We start from the raw sequence: 14,945 nt of genomic DNA, 5'->3' as shown, positions 1-14,945 counted from the left end.
TTTCTGTTATGGGTTTTTAGAAATGGCAGGAAAGTTTGTGTGCAGGAATAATGTGCATTGCAACTATGATATTTAGCAACTGTATCAGACATCCTTCCTAATGGTTTCCTATAAAATAAACTACTGTAAATAGCGTACTGGGCAAATAGTATTATGATGGAAGTGGACTGGAGTGGAGATGGCAAGGTTTTAACAAAAAGAAAATGCCCTCATAGTTCTGCTCTATTTTTCCTAACTAAAAAGCTGCATCTATAGGATCTCACAATAATTTCCTGTTTTCTATTTGATTGTTGCAGTGTATCAGTAAACAAGAGCAAATTAATATTGTCCTTACAGTTTTAAGTTGTTTGTCCTTCTAATAGTCATTCATTAAGCTCTATTCAATATGCATCTGGATTCATTGCTTGCAAACCATATGCTGGAGAAAAAAATACGATGAGCTTAATGCTCAGCAGCATTGAGCAAACAAGAACAGAATGGCAAAGTATGATTAGTCTATGGTTTAAATTAAGTAGATGCTTTGGAAGAGAGCGACCGCTCCCTAAAGTTTCCTGGCCCAGCAATTCTAACGTAAGAAATTAAGATTTCAATAGCTGAATTTATGGGCCCATTCTTACCATAAAATTGATCTGAGGGGGAAAGGGAAAAGAAGACAAACGATCTGAATTTCTAGTATTTCCCTGTTTTATTGCAATACATCAAAGTAGATTAATATTAAGTGTTATCAATGTAAAATATTGGTGGTCTGCCACTTATTACACCTTTGACTGATCCACCTTAAATATTTCTGTGCAATAGAATCTACATCATTGTTCTGGAGCAGAGAAAATCTTACAATGTCCTCTACAACACTGAGGACATGAATCAAACAGACGAGTGAGAAGAGCCAAAGCAGAAACTTCCCCCTCCCACGCACACACTTGTCAGCTTTTATACTCTAAACCAAAACAAAAAAAGTGATTACATCTAGGCCATGCAAAACTGTACAACAATATTACAATGAAAAAAAAAATCCCTAAAAATATCTTTTTTTAAAAAATAAATGATATGAAATTGTACATAAAAAGGCAGGTATAATTCTGTTAAATACCATTTTTTGGTTGTGAATTGCTTCCTCATCAGTGTGACTATGTTTTTTATGCAGAATGAAAAAGGAAAACAATGATTTTTTTGTGTGGAATTGCTTTAACATGCAATGTGGTCTCCCAAAATGTAAAATCTCCAGCTTCACTGATTCCTGAAGGCCCCTATAGATGAAGAATTGCAAACCTAGTTTCCCAGGAAAATCCACCTGATGACACTTTGAAAGTGACAGGGTAGTGCCTTGATTAGTCCTGTTGCTCTGGGCTAAATTTTGCCAGGAGCCTTTCAGTAACCTTCCTCTGAAGGCACATGCATTTCCTGGGATCTCCAAACTGTGCACCTAGAAAAGGACCCTAGTTATAAAGAGGTAACTCTCTGGTAGAATCCTAACAAGTCAATTTCTTTTTGTTAAACAACAGACAAGGAAAGGAAAGAGGAATAATCTCTGCTGCTGATGCTGCTGTTACACGTGTCTTTGTTATCCCTGAAATCTGGTAGCTGAAAAATGACAAGTATTTTTAACATTCACCATCCTCAACTCAATTTATCTCCCAAGTTTTTGACTTTGGAACAAAAGCTTTGTTTGCAACTTAAGATGTATCTCTGGTGAATCACATACCCAAAAGTACATTATTGCATTAATATGTGTCATATTAAAACATTAGTCTGTTTCCAAATACCTGAGTTTAACATAAATGTTATAGTGAATTCCCCCCCCCCAACTCTGCTGTTCTAAGAAAAGAAAAGAGATAAATAGGAATACAAAATAACCTGTCAGTCAAATTTTAGACAAAACCATTAATGAAAGGCTGATTCAGAAGAATAAAATTATACAATAGAACTATATTCTGAAAAGAAACATGAATGTTATGTATAGATTGTTCCTATTTTAAATACACAGACTCTCAAGAGGTGAACCATCTAAGGTTCAGTTATAATTACAATCTGATTTATTGAACCTCTTAAATATAACAGGGCAATGAATGAAGTGCCTGAATCAATTCAAAACAAGCTTCTCATTTAAGGGCCAGCATAGCTTCAAGCTGCATACAAAAGAGATCCTAATCAAATTGGTCAGGATTCAATCGGAGCACATGAAAGTGCCTGGAGAAACAGAATCATGTAGGAATGAAAACAGAAATGCACCGCTGGAAACCTCAACTTTACTAGCTAACTCTTGAAGAGATTTAAGAGTGTTTGTACAGTCGGAAAAAAGTACCCAATAATCTTATCAATACTGGCTTTGTAAGTTCACAAATCCTAATGATGGGCAGTATTTACATTTATTAAATAGTTTGATGTTATGTAAAACTAATTCTAATCTGCAATTCCTTCCCCTTAGCTCTTGTTTGCATGTGTGACAACAATGTCTTCAAGTGAAACAGCTTGATTGCCATAGGACTTGTTGAGGGCTTCCAAGATCATTTCTTGTAGTAAATAATTCTGCAAGCCAGGTGCAGTTTAAAGCTAGACCCAGAAGCCTTTAAAAAAAACAACAGCCAATAGGAGGGGGAGGGAATGCTAACCTTTTTGCCATGGTATGGAGCAAGGACAATGACAAGAGCACCACTGTAGGAAAGACTGAAGGGGTTGAAACAGGATCTTGGAATAGTGACTGTCAAAGGAGACGAGAGCTAATAAATTTTATATGCTGTTCTTGTCGCTGTGACTCAATTCCTCAGAAAAGACTTGCAGGAAATTCCTTTAGTATATGTTTAAGTGGTAGCTCTGAAATTAAAATCTTCTGTTTCTTACTTATGACAAAGCATACAATTCTGATATTCTTAATAAAGTCAATTCAACAGACAGGCTTAAGATACCATGCTTAATAGCAAAGTTCTAAGTTTGCCTCCTACTCCCAATTATTCCCCAGCATAAGAGAGCTAAATGCAAACAAAGACACAGAAATAACAGACTGAATACACCTAGATGATTAGAGACAATGATCTCTATCTTTCAGTACTTAATCAGAATTTGGTGTGATTGTAGCTGATGATTTTTCAGAGGTGACATAGGAAACTGTTACAGATTTGTTGTTTTTCCACTGATGTTAACTGTAATTGTTTGACAATACCCATGATATATTACAAAACTTGTAGAAACTATTATCTTTTAAAAAAACCACCAACTTTATCCACTTGAGCTTAAGTCTAGCCTAAAGAAGCAATGATTCTAAGAAGAAAAATCACATTCATCGATTGTGAAAATGCAAACTGTACTCATTTTATTCAATAGCATGGAAGAAAAAAGGGGTTGCCTTTCCCCTCCATCTGTATGTTGTTTTTGCCACTGCTTTTCTAGGCGATGATGGATTTCGACTATTCAGACAGAAATGCTGTGCTCTGATTAAGCTTTCTCTATTAGATTCAACCACCAGAATTCTACATCAAAGACAATGGGCATTCTGGACCAGAATGGGTGAACAGATGACCTCAAATGAAAATCTTTAGAAGTCTTGAATAATTTAGCAAAGTACAACTCTACAAGCGGCATGTCAACTTTCAGTGATCAAGAACAAACGACACACTTCTATTTTGGACTGAATGATCCTTGTATTCAATGAATGTAGTTAGTTAACTAAGAAAGTTACTTAAGATCTTGTGGTGATTAAAAGGCAAAATGGGTTTGAAAGCCTAGCCCTAATCTTCCAAAAGCTCATTCATTTCTATTTGCATTTACTTCAGCTGAGGAGATTTTATAATTGTTTGGACACCCTTCAGTTTACTTTCATCCGTGTACTAGTAAACAATAGGTTTTCCTTGTAAAATAAAGAACAGGTGGAAAACAGGAAGAGATAATTTAAAGTGATGCTTATGGCTTTCATTTTTCTACTGATGAGGAAATGTCACAGAACAAAAATTGTGAGGATGGAGTCTTCATCTAGGCTGTATGATTTTTATCCAGTGCCATGTTCTAAATTCAGATCACACCCTCAATCCATAGTTTATTCAGTATGAAAAAAGGAACACCACAAATTTTAAATTAAAGGATTTCTTAAATAGGAATCCATCTTCTGCTGCATTACAATGCTGCTTTTTCTTTTATTATATACATATGTACTAACTCTTAATTTTGTGTATTTACTTAAACTCTATTATAGTAAAATATGCATTTCCCCCCCCCCCCCCAATCAATAAGATTTACTGGTAGCAATCAGACTGACATTCAGAGTGTCTGAAAGCACGTGTATCTTCCTTAGCAGGGCAATTTTCACCCTATCATCGAACATGGAGGATGTTACTGTATTTATTCCTGAAAAAATATAATATGGGTCTACTTGTACCAAAGCAAATCTATCTGGTTTCCTGTTACATATTGTGTATATCAGCCTACACTACCATGTTTTATTTGGAGTGTGGTGTATTGCATAATATGCCATACAATGGAATTTCATAATCCTATGAAATAAAATTGATAATAATAGAAATATACCAATATTTCTCATATAACAACTCCGTGCTGCCCTCCACCAAGATTTTCTTTTGTTTGCTGGCTACTATTAGGAGGGGAAGAGAATTGCGCTACTGGTGCCAATTATGGCACATACACTCTCTTCCTCCCCCCACCCACCCACAGTTTGATTCTTGTAGGGAAGCTGAGAGGAGATGAGAATGAGAGCAAATGGAGAATCATGGGGACCAAAAGCTGCTGAGATGTCAAATCTGAGTGCCGAAGCAGTTCATGAGTCCCAACTCACGTGGTCCGAGCTCTCCAGGGAGAGGCTCTTGGTCTTGTGAGGAGAAATGGGACTGGGAGGGCTGCTCAGGTTGGAACTGTTGGAAGCTGTAGAATGCCTTGGAGAGTCAGAGTCCTGCAGCCCAAAACACGTGAAGAGAACATATTAGTGAAGAATAGTGCAGCAACAAATGGAAACAGGGAGGCTTGGAAACCTATAGAAGCAAGAAACAAGGAAGGAACGGAATGCCAAGTGGTATCTCTCCTTTCTCTGCCTGGGTAGCAACTCTTATCAAAAATAGGCAGTGAAGAATATCCATTCTTCCTTATCCAGAGAATGTTCCTAATTTTTGTTGCCCAAGTGCATTAGTCTTGGAAGGATGAAAACAAACAGCACATTATACATTTCTAAAAGCAACTTTCTAGAAGGTCTTTTGGGGGCTCTTGACATTTGAGTCCATGTAAGGCAGTAGAATATATGTTTATATTTACAATCTGCCAAATATAAAAGTGCACATATTTTTCTAGAGTTGTTATAAACTTCAGTGGCAATTAATACATTTATGGACCTTTGTTGATCTAATTTTTATTTTCCTGTATTTGCATCTATGCTTATAAATGCTAGAATCACATTTACATAAATGTTTATTGGCATAATTTCCTGAAGAGGCTGTGTTACATAAGGTAAAGGTTCCCATCACACATATGTGCTAGTCCCGACTCTAGGGGGCAATGCTCATCTCCGTTTGAAAGACGAAGACATGTCCATGGTCATGTGGCCGGCATGACTAAATGCCGAAGGCGCATGGAATGCTGTTACCTGCCCACCAAAGTGGTCCCTATTTTTCTACTTGCATTTTTACATGCTTTCGAACTGCTAGGTTGGCAGAAGCTGGGACAAGTAACAGGAGCTCACTCGTTTATGCGGCGCTAGGGATTCAAACCGCCCACCTTTCTGATCGATAAGCTCAGCATTCCTATACTGTGTTACATACTTCTAAGCAATTGCTTAACAATAACAAAAAAAAAATGGATGAATAAGAATCTCCCCAAAATTGTTTCTTGGAATATTTTTTGCTTGTTCAACAAACACTTTTTTAGCTGGTGATTGTTTCCACAGGGAATTCAGCCCATTTGACAAATTTACAATTTGGATTGATCCCCGGACCAAACAATTCAAAGATTTAAGGCTTGCCTTCTGTGATCAGATGACGTACAGATATGTTATGTGTAATTTTCATAAATTAGGCTTGATACAATGGTGCTGTGATCTAAAACATATGGAAGCTATTTAGCTATTGGTAACAAAATTATCAATGTAATTTATACTATGGAATTTTGTCATATTTTACAGAATAATACTTTCCCTTTCAATTATTGACTAGTGCAGTAGCTATGTGCATCTATTTTTGATTACTTTAAGCATAAACTGGAGCTTATACCCACCTCTCTCTCGTACTCCCTCACTGGTGCATCACTGCCTTGGTCCAAGCCACCAGAAGACAAAGAGCCATCTGAAGGGGATGCCATTGGCTGACGCTTTGCTCCGTAGCTACCTCCTGAGAATTCCCTCCGCAGAGCACTACCATTTTGTGCAGATGTTCCTAGAAATGCACCGAGGAATTTAAGTACATACCATGTAAAAGCATTACAACTATACCCATAGTATTCATTCTCTTTACCATTATTTGGTCTACTGATGGTTGCCAGTTTTGTTTTTCATCATCATACCTCAAGGTATGATGCATCATCAAGGCTCCTCCCCCTCTTCCATCCCAGCCTCCATTTCATCAAGAATAAAAACACTTTTATTTGCATTGTTGAATTAACACCTCTGTTGGTTAAGGAGAAAGTGAGGTGAAGTATAGGAAGGGTAATATCTTCCACTTGCATTGATTCTCAAATGCTTTGCCAACATTTCTGGAAATGTTGCTCCTATAGCAGTTCATTGCAGATGAACAGACACTGAAATATATCTGAAAGTATTGTGCAAATGCCCCATTTCCTAGTGCCAATCCTGATTAAACTTCCATCAGTACCATGACTGCTATACACCAATAATGAAAACATTGAAGTATATTTGTTTTCATATGTTATAACCATTCTTCCAATATTATTTATATTTTTGCAATTTAATCCCTGTATACAACTATTATACAAAATAATAGGAGTTTTATTATTTTAACTTTCTTCATACTTCTCTACAGCAATATGCAATGAATAACAAGCGGTTTAACAGCTAACACTTCTTTACTGTTGCCAAGCAAAGTCCATGAGCACTTCCATGTAATTATCAGGACTTGGGCTCAACTCACTTCTTTAAAAAGATTACATTTGATTGGTACTCAGTTCTGCAGCTCTTTTTCATATTCAGGTGAAATAAAAATATCTATATGATTGTAAGGCTTTATTCTAGGTACTCTATTGATAGATTTCATAGTAGTGAAATATGACAAATAGGTAAAAACAAATATATTTCCCTTTTTTTTAAATATGGAAGATGTGCCTGATCTCAGTTCATAAGCAATTAAGAAACGAACGAAAATACACTGCTTGTAAACAGCTGAACATATAGCAATAGCACTTAGATGTATATACCGCTTCACAGTGCTTTTTACAGCTCGCTCTAAGCGGTTTACAGAATCAGCATCTTGCCCCCAACCATCTGGGTCCTCATTTTACTGACCTCAGGAGGAATAGAAGGCTGAGTCAAACTTGAGCCTGATGAGATTCGAACTGCCAAATTGCAGTCAGCAGAAGAAAGTTTAATCTTTTCTCCATGAATTCTTGACTAATTTCCCTTTGCTCTTAAGGTTGTATATCCTTGACCACCAAAATGTCTGATCCTTTCATAATACATTCTTCAGGAAGTAGACAAATGCAGAGGTGACAGTACACCCTTCTCAAGGAAAAGAGAGAAAGAGGCTGAACCAAGAGATGGCTCATAAACTTACTTGCTGCCAAACCACTACTAGCACTCATGGAGCGTCCAGGCTCAGGCCGGGTTTTTGTGATTGAAGGAATGCTGACAGAACCACTAAACATTGCCCGGCTTTCTTGAGGCCGAAGGTTCTGCAACACAAAGACAGGCAAGTCCAGAAACAGCTACGAGGTAAAGTCATACAAAACAGAAACAGCAAGTTGACCAGGTTTGAATTTAAAGAAGATCTGGACTGACTCGCTCACTAATGAATAAGCACAGGGGTAGAATGGCGTATGAAATGCCAGGGTTATCCATCCCATTGATTTGGATGTGCTGAATTACAAGCTTCCTCAGCCAGGCTACCGAAGAGGAATGATAGGAAATTGGGGGAAACACAATGGTAGGGGAAAGCTCTGTTAAGCAAATGGTCATCAGTGACAGCAGTGATTGCAAAGAAGTAACTGGAAAAAAGAGATAAGAGGCTGGAGATTTTTGACCTGAGGGTCAAGGGATCACACACAATGGCATTTTCTTTCTTCAAATATGAAAGGAAGAACATGTGCCAACAATGCTTCCCTTTTGTGCCATCTTTTATATTTTTTCTACTTTTGTCATTTTATTGCTATGTTGATCATTAATGTTAAGATTTTGTTTATTTGTGTTGTTTTACTCGTACTATGGATGTTTTAAAGTTTGCATGTATGTAAATTGCTGAGAGTTGTGAGATTGTAATAGGACAGAAAATTAATACATTTTATTTTGATTATATTTCAGACAAATTCATTTTGCTTTTGTTGTACAGTACATCAGGCTGTGCTTACTTACCATGGGCAAGTCTTTGAGGATCTGTATACCATCTCCTGGGCCCATGTGTGCTATATGGTTAAAGTTAGTTGGGTGAGAAATTAATTTATTTCTCATTTCTGGATCTCGCAGCATCTCTCTGCAAAATAAAACATTCAGATAGTGTATGTTGAAGTGGCTATTTGTAAACACAAAGAGTAAATATATACTAGTCATATAAATTATTCCACAACAGAAATAAAATAGCCAAATATTGGCTAAATTTTAAAAGAAAAGTACTTTAAATTCTGATACTGATTCTATCTCAGCTGTTAGCTTGATGGAAGGGAAAAGGTCAGGAAGAACAGAGGTTTGGCTTAAAAGCTTAACAGCCCATGTTCACAAAAAGTCCAAAGGGTTACTGGGTCTCAGAGTGCACTACGAGAGGGAGTTGAGACAACATTCAAGAAAAGGTGTAGAAGTGGGATCAGTGGTGATCGGATGCTGCAAAGATGGAGGCAGAGATGAAGGATAGAAGAAAAGAAAAGGATTAGAAGAATATAGCACTACTCTTCGCATTTTACTCTTACAATAATTTAAAGAGCTTTAGTCAAATTTGCCAACATGTTGTAGAATACAAAGGAAATTTTTTTGAGTTCCCAGCATTTTAGAATACCTGACAGCATAAAATTGGTCCTAATGATAGATTATCATAAATAGGTCTAAAAAAAAGCCTCAACAGTGGTAAAAAAAAAAAGGCTGACTTGAGAACAAGCAAGTTCAATTATTTCCCTGTTTTCCCATAATTATATACAAACTTTTATCAGCACAACCTATACATGAGAAATGCTGAAACATTAACTCCATATTTCTTGAAAGTATTTTCTTAAAAATCAAAATCCTTTCTGAATATTTTAATATAGTCTGAGTGCTATCTTGCAATGTGCTGCCTGAAAACTACACAAAATTTGAAAAATAATTGTCATCATCAGAGCACTGGGAAATATCACAGAGAATCAGATAGGAATTGTGTAAAAAGTAGAATATCAAAACTGGACAATATATGCATGATTAGAAATATAAATTTCTTTTGTAAAACTTTATTATCAGTCATATATACAGTATATACACACATGCACACACAAATGTTACTTATGTACAGTAGTTGGAGACATGCATTCCAATTTACAATAGTTCTTTTGCATTGATATTTAAATTAAAATAAATTTAAGTATTGGGTTATACATAATATAAATAAAGCATACTATATAACAGAAAAGACAAATATTTGAACGCATTGACCAGAAATCCATTTTTTTCTAACAATCAAAGAAAAAAAAATACAATGACGGGAGACATAACAGCCTTCACGGCCTACAAGCATGGACAGAAGACAAGTACAGGTTAAATACCGACCTTCTCTGCTGCATTCTCTCTTCCTCAGGCACTCGGAATGAGTAGCGCCGTTTATTATTAATATTTCGGACCATTTGCTTTCGACTGTTATCTGATGTTTCAGGAACCACCAACTCATCACCCTCTAAGAGAAACATAAAAATCCAAGCAGGATCACTTTTTTTTCCTACTGCAGAGGGTTAGCTATAGGAAACTTTCCTAAATTAGGTACAACTGCTAATGCTAAAATAAGGGAAAAAATAGAAATACCTAGTATAATGTTATGGCTCAAAGCTTATACTAATTATATGTTAGCTGCAAACACTCATTTAGAGGCCTGAATTTTTTTTTAAAAAAAACAGAGAATCCTGACTGAAAGAAATGACTTTTTCCTCAACTGACCATTTTTGCACCCCAAATAATTACTACGTAACTTGTACATCCGTAAGTTCAGTTACAGTTCAGAGGCAAAATTATCTTGTTCTGAGCCAAAGACCGGGTGATGGTAGTGATGAGAATTATCATTGAAACAATATGTAAGGCTTAGGTAAAACGTCCCACTTCTGTGCTTAGTTCTACTTCTTGTTTGCATCTAATGTGCAGTTAATCTTGCATTCAGAATTTCTTCTAAGAAAAACTATACTTAAAGTAGATGTGATATACTAAAAAAAAATTGCATGTTATATAAAATAAATGGGTAATTTAAAAATGTTTATTTTTAGAAATTATAAAATAAAACAAATAGGAAAGTTTGCCTAGGAGACAGACAGAAAAGTTTACTCAAGCAATATTTCTTGCAGAGCCTTTAACTACCAGATTTGCCTGCTGAAACTTCTGTGGTGCTAACTGAAACATTGCCTATCGTTCACTTACTGGGAAGTGGCAAGAAAAAACAAGAATGAATTCACAATGCTGATTCAATTATTGAATTCACTTTCTGCAGTTAATTTTCAATCTGAAAGTACTTTACAGATAATACTACTATAAGGAAGAATTTGAAATAATTGTCACTTTCTATCAATGGAAGCAGTCTGAGTGGAACTCTACAATGCTAAAAACCTCCAAACCACTGCATTTATAAAAGTTTTATTTATTTCAAAGATCTGGATCTATAATTTCAGGAAGTATTAATGTATCTTACATTTGAAGATGTGGAAGTAATTTTTTTTAAAAAACTCAAGGGTAACAAAATCAGTACAAAATATACTGATAGTCCTTGACATGACTTATGACCAGTTGCTCATTACCATTATGATAGACTTGCCAAAAGCTACCGTGTTTCCCCAAAAATACGACAGGGTCTTATTTTCTTTTTACTTACAAAATATGGCCTTGTGCTCATTATGGGAGAGGGCTTATTGTTTTGGGGTTGCCGGGCGGCTGCTCCCTTACGAACTGTCTCCTGAAGAGCCGGGCACAGCCTCAGGGGTGAAGCAGCCGTGAAGTGACCAAGCTCACGAACAACTGCCTGGCAAACCCCCTCTCCAGCCGGGCAGAGCGCCATTCACTGACCTAGGGGGTATCCCTAAGGCGCCAAGCCACGTGGTGCTTTGCCCGCTCCCCAGCTCCCGTGGCTTGGCACATTAGGGATACCCCCTACGTCAGTGCATAGAGCTCTGCCCAGCTGGAGAAGAGGGTTGCAGGAGTGCCTGTTCTGCCCCCACAGGCATGCCTCCTAGCCTCAACATGTCCGGGTCCAGCTCTCCCTGCAGCAGCCACTACCGCCGCTGCGGTCCGAGCATAACATCTTCTCCGGTTCCAAACTCCCAAACTCGGCTGTCGAGTCTTCCAGCAGCGGCCTCTCTAGGAGTGCGCTCTATGTTGTGGACTGGCTGCTGGAAGACTCTCTCATGTGACAACAATTTGTTTTTTGCCAGTTTCTGGCAAAACACTGATAGGAATACATTGATTTGTTTAACGATAGTGGTGTTTGCTTGACAACTACTGCAAAAAAAATAAAATAAAATCATGTTCGGTCACTTGAGTGCCTCGATTTATGACCATCATGATTTATGATGGAAATTCCAGATTCCATTACAGTCATAAATCAAGGACTCCCTATAATAGACTTAAAATTCAATTATACTGGAATGCTAGAAATACGAGACATCTAAATGGAGTAACTGGTTCCTACTTCAAACAGACTAAGATAGTCTATTTGAAAATATAGAAATATTTTGAAAATATTTTTATTCTATTTTTTTTATTGAAAAATTGAAATATTTTAAGCCTATCATGATTAGATAGCACCTGTTTCTCCTCAATTATATTTAAAACCTTGGTAATTGCAGCATTTACAAATGTAATGTTGAAATGCTTCTGAGGAAAAGCTTCTTGGATTGCATTCAGTGCATCAGCATTCTATTAGTGTTTTAAATGATCAGTAATCAATATAGATAGCAGTCAGTTTTTTTACTTACCTGCCATCTTATTTTTGAAATAGATTAATCTAACAGTTTCTAGTCCTAGGACATTTAGCGACCCTTCTGTGTTCAAAGGACGTACCTAAAAAAAATAAAATGTAAAAAAAAAGTAAAAAGATACGAAGAAAATGTGAAATAGTATAAATTTGTAGGCATCATACATGAATAACAAGGAGACAAAACTTCAGGACGACTGGTAGGTGGGTTTAAAAACACTGGAGTTTTAAGCATCACAGTTGTTAACTGATAAAATAGTTGTAATCTGTCTCTAACCTGCATCTGCACAACTAACTTGTTTTCTCTTCTTTTTCTCACCTCCTCCTTTCTCCAACTGAAGTCCTACATAAGTTTAACCGCTCACTGATGAAGTGAGCTGCAGCTCACAAAAAATATTCTTTTAATAAAAAAATATTAGGCAAAAAATGTACCAAACTCCTTCTGACGAAATGCTAAACACGTTTAATAGGAATGTATGTATTTTATTATTTAAAGTGTCTTTTCTCTAAAAATTCAAAGTGCTTGAAAGATCTCCCTTCTTTTTATTGCAACAAAAACAGCAGCTTCAGTGAGTAGTTGCTTCATACCTAATTAGTGGGTGGATGTCCTTCTTCCTAGTTTATCAGAATAATATTTTAATCCAGACGGAAATCAATATGTGTTTTAATTTATATTATGAACAACCTATCCAAACTGTTTAATTTACTGTGTAATTCATTAGTTACCTTCTTGAGGGGGATGGTCTGAATCCACTCCATTGAGTTCACATCAAATATATCAACTGCATTTTCACTATAAACTGAGAGGTATGGTGCATTGTAACCTAGAAAGAAACAAAGATATATGTTTGGATAATGCCTTATGGACATACGTTGGATTGGGTTGAAAACTGAAAGGTAAGGAAGTCACTTTTCAGCATATATTTTTTGTAGTTAATTAAGAAGTACATTTTCTACAGTTGAAAACAAGCCTAGTTTTTTTATTGACGTTTACTTATCTGTTGAATATTTATTGAAAATAAGCTGTAAGTCAATGAGAACCCCACCGCCACTCACTATGTTCACATTATATGAATAATAATTATAATTATTAAACTAATAGTAATAATTAGTACTATTATTAACAAAATAAATCAAATTCTTCTGATATAGATTGACATAATAGTAATAGTGTTTGTATGTGCATTTGTAATACACACACACACACACCACACAAGGGGATGTTTTTCTGAGGTTATGAATATTTTTTGAAGAATTGAGGAAATGCAGTATTACTTAATACCGCAACTTCTAGCATCTTCCTATTAGCAGAAGATCCCTCTCACCAGTTTAAATATGCTCTTTTATCACTAATCTTACTGACAGCTTCAACTGTAGTAACTATAGTTAGTTGTTTCAATAGGACTTTCCTTGCATTAAGTCTAGAAACAATATATAATAGTTCCCATGATGCATGGTGCCTCCAAAGCAGAGACTTATTTCAAAATCTATGATTCTTCTTTAGAAGGAAAGTCATAATGGTTTGCCAAATAATATTAGTGCTAAAAAATAAATGAAGAGGAAATAGATGGGTAAGCAGGAAAGAGGGGATAGAACTGTAACATTACAATATTATACCAAATGGATTATTATCATAGCACCTAGTTTAAAAGTTATTTATGCTTCAGTATCATATCTCCTACAACTGGTTATTAACTGAATAATTATACAGTGTTATTCAAATTCTGTGAACATCCATCAAGCCAAGAGGAAAAACAATCTTTTACTTAATTAACATAATGGCAGAAACTTACAGGAAGAAGAAGGAGTTGCAGGCCACATTAGTTCTTGTTGTCTAGATCTTCGACCCTGACAGTCCACATAAATCCCTACACTGCTAAAACACAGCAGGTATTCTTTATTTGAGATTTCAACAGCACAGATGGCATCAGTTGGCTGCTGTGTAATGAACGACAGTGTGTGGTCATCTGGATGAAGCAAACTATGTGGATTTCCTTCTCCATACAAAGAGTACTTTAAGTATCCTGACTGGTAGCCAACACAAAGCCGTTCACTAAAGATAGCCATCCACTGGACATTCCCAGCCACTTGGATTTCTTTTATTTTTTTATGGCGTGTTTTGCTATGATTTAACTCGTAACACAGGACCTGTCTTTTCATTGCTACACACAGGCAAGTAAGGGCTCCATGGCGCACTTGTCCAGAAACTATGGTCTGGCAACCTTTAGTTTCTGCCAGTTTATAAAAATCAATTTCTCGACCATCCAGAGCTGTCATAGGAAATAGTCGTACATGACGGTTTCGTCCCGAAATCACTGCAATAAGTTGTTCATTTGGGATGAGCTCAATCTGATGAACTTTCTTATTGTCACCAACACGAATTATCTCTGCAAAATATAAAAGGTTGCAAGAAATGGTCTTGGAATATAAAAAGTGGGCTCAAGGCTATAGTACTCATCTTGCTTATTAAATCTCTTTGGTTTTTCTGGAATAAAAAGTATAAACTTACTTTTCTAAACTGCTTTTCCCCCACCAATAATTTTTTTTGAATCAATGTATCCTATTTGCAGTTTTAAAAGTTTGCCTTTGCCTTTTTTCTATCAAATAGGAGTCTATTCAAGTGTCCCCAAAAAGGAACTTTGTACCTTTTCCCAAAGTCAGTTCTAC

General features: G+C 36.2%; 1 protein-coding gene across 6 annotated transcripts in view; it reads right to left on the bottom strand.

Moving 5' to 3' along the window:
• Positions 1-666: 666 nt before the first annotated feature.
• The window catches only part of CDC42BPA (CDC42 binding protein kinase alpha), a 157,026-nt gene continuing 142,747 nt past the window's right edge, over positions 667-14,945 (bottom strand). For all 6 annotated transcript variants that reach the window (XM_081941643.1, XM_081941642.1, XM_081941644.1 and 3 more), the window contains 8 exons: positions 14,072-14,665; positions 13,005-13,102; positions 12,280-12,364; positions 9,881-10,004; positions 8,507-8,624; positions 7,713-7,830; positions 6,205-6,362; positions 667-4,894 (listed from right to left, as the gene is read on the bottom strand). In XM_081941643.1, the coding sequence (XP_081797769.1) occupies positions 4,763-4,894; positions 6,205-6,362; positions 7,713-7,830; positions 8,507-8,624; positions 9,881-10,004; positions 12,280-12,364; positions 13,005-13,102; positions 14,072-14,665 (1,427 nt within the window). In that variant the 3' untranslated portion in view covers positions 667-4,762. The remainder of the gene's footprint in view (positions 4,895-6,204; positions 6,363-7,712; positions 7,831-8,506; positions 8,625-9,880; positions 10,005-12,279; positions 12,365-13,004; positions 13,103-14,071; positions 14,666-14,945) is intronic.

The sequence above is a fragment of the Natrix helvetica genome, assembly GCF_964273705.1.
Source record: "Natrix helvetica genome assembly, chromosome: 2".
Classification (NCBI taxonomy): domain Eukaryota; kingdom Metazoa; phylum Chordata; class Lepidosauria; order Squamata; family Natricidae; genus Natrix; species Natrix helvetica.
The sequence above is the reverse complement of the archived record's forward strand: the minus strand, read 5'-3'. Positions and strand labels throughout refer to the sequence as shown.